Source organism: Sceloporus occidentalis, unplaced genomic scaffold, assembly GCF_023333645.1.
Source record: "Sceloporus occidentalis isolate IW3139 unplaced genomic scaffold, rSceOcc1.0.p SCAF_43, whole genome shotgun sequence".
NCBI lineage: Eukaryota > Metazoa > Chordata > Lepidosauria > Squamata > Phrynosomatidae > Sceloporus > Sceloporus occidentalis.
This window is the reverse complement of record NW_028317023.1, coordinates 1,061,252-1,062,500: the sequence shown is the minus strand read 5'-3', so window position 1 is coordinate 1,062,500 and position 1,249 is coordinate 1,061,252. Positions and strand designations below refer to the sequence as shown.

At 45.2% G+C, this 1,249-nt stretch overlaps 1 protein-coding gene across 1 annotated transcript in view; it reads left to right on the top strand.

The window, feature by feature from the left end:
• LOC149289659 (max-binding protein MNT) overlaps positions 1–707 on the top strand; it is a 50,568-nt gene extending 49,861 nt beyond the window's left edge. Inside the window, exon 6 of the mRNA XM_089490341.1 lies at positions 1–707. This exon is cut by the window's left edge and continues 9 nt beyond it. Within this exon, the coding sequence (XP_089346467.1) occupies positions 1–707 (707 nt within the window).
• The last annotated feature ends 542 nt before the right edge of the window (positions 708–1,249 follow it).

Below are 1,249 nucleotides of genomic sequence, written 5' to 3'. Positions count from 1 at the left end.
ACAACATTGATGAAGACATGGACGATGAGAGGCCAGTGAATTCGCTGACAAAGAGGCATCAGCCTGAGCTTCTGAAGATGGTACCATCCAGTGCAGCTCCCCACAATCACCATTCCACTGTTTTGCCTCAGCACGTGTCCATTCAACAGAAACAAACTTCCTCCCCCCATACACAGCCTCAGATCTCCAACCAAGCCTTGGTCCCGCCTCAGGCCCTGGTGCCAGCACAGACTCATATAGTGGCTGCCTCCACTGTGCAGTCCACAGTTATAGCCCATACTGCCACTACTCATGCGTCCGTCATTCAGACTCTCAATCATGTCATCCCTGGGCCTCAAACCAAGCACATTGCTCATATTGCACCTTCCACGTCAAGCCCTGTACAGCTAACCACTGCTGCTCAGCCGATTGGCCACATCACTGTGCACCCAGCTACCATCAATCACATGACCCATCTTGGCCAGCAGTTACCCATTTACCCTCAGTCTGTTGCGGTCAGCCAGCCCATGGTGAGCCACATCGCTCACACCATCACTCACCCACAAGTTAATGGAACCACAAACCTGGGGCAGCCGGGTGTTATGGCAAAGCCTACAGTGGGGACCCAGATGGTCCACCACCCTCAATTAGTTGGGCAAACTGTCCTTAACCCGGTGACTATGGTAACAATGCCGTCGTTCCCTGTCAGCACTTTGAAGCTAGCCTAAACACTCAAAGCTTAAAGTAAGAATGAGTTCAGAATACGTAAATATGTTGTATCCAACAGACAGCTTCTCCTAAAACTCCATACATTCCTACCAAGTCATGTTCCAAGGATGAGAAGAACAGACGTTCTGTAAACAGGGTTACTGCCCACAGTCAATTTGGGGAAAAAAGCTGTTTCCTAGGCCATAACTAAGGCCCAAAGTGCTGGAATTTTACCAGTCTCTGTGGCAGCCTCTCATAACGACTATTAATTTCTACTAGTAACCAATGAATACAGAATGGGACTATAAAAAAAATGTCTACTCTACTTAAACTTTATTTTATTCTATTTTATTTTCTGTTTTTGTTGCTCTTAACATTGCTTTGTAGAATACAAAATAATAATCTCTTTCTGACAAAAGGTATTGGAATGGGTAAAACATGGTGTTTGTGAATATTCTAATTAAAGTATCAGCTGCGGAAATACACAGGGGGGAAAAAAAGGATTTTCAACAGTGCCAGTTGAGTAGCTTTAACAAAATTGTATGCCTGATATGATGAAGCT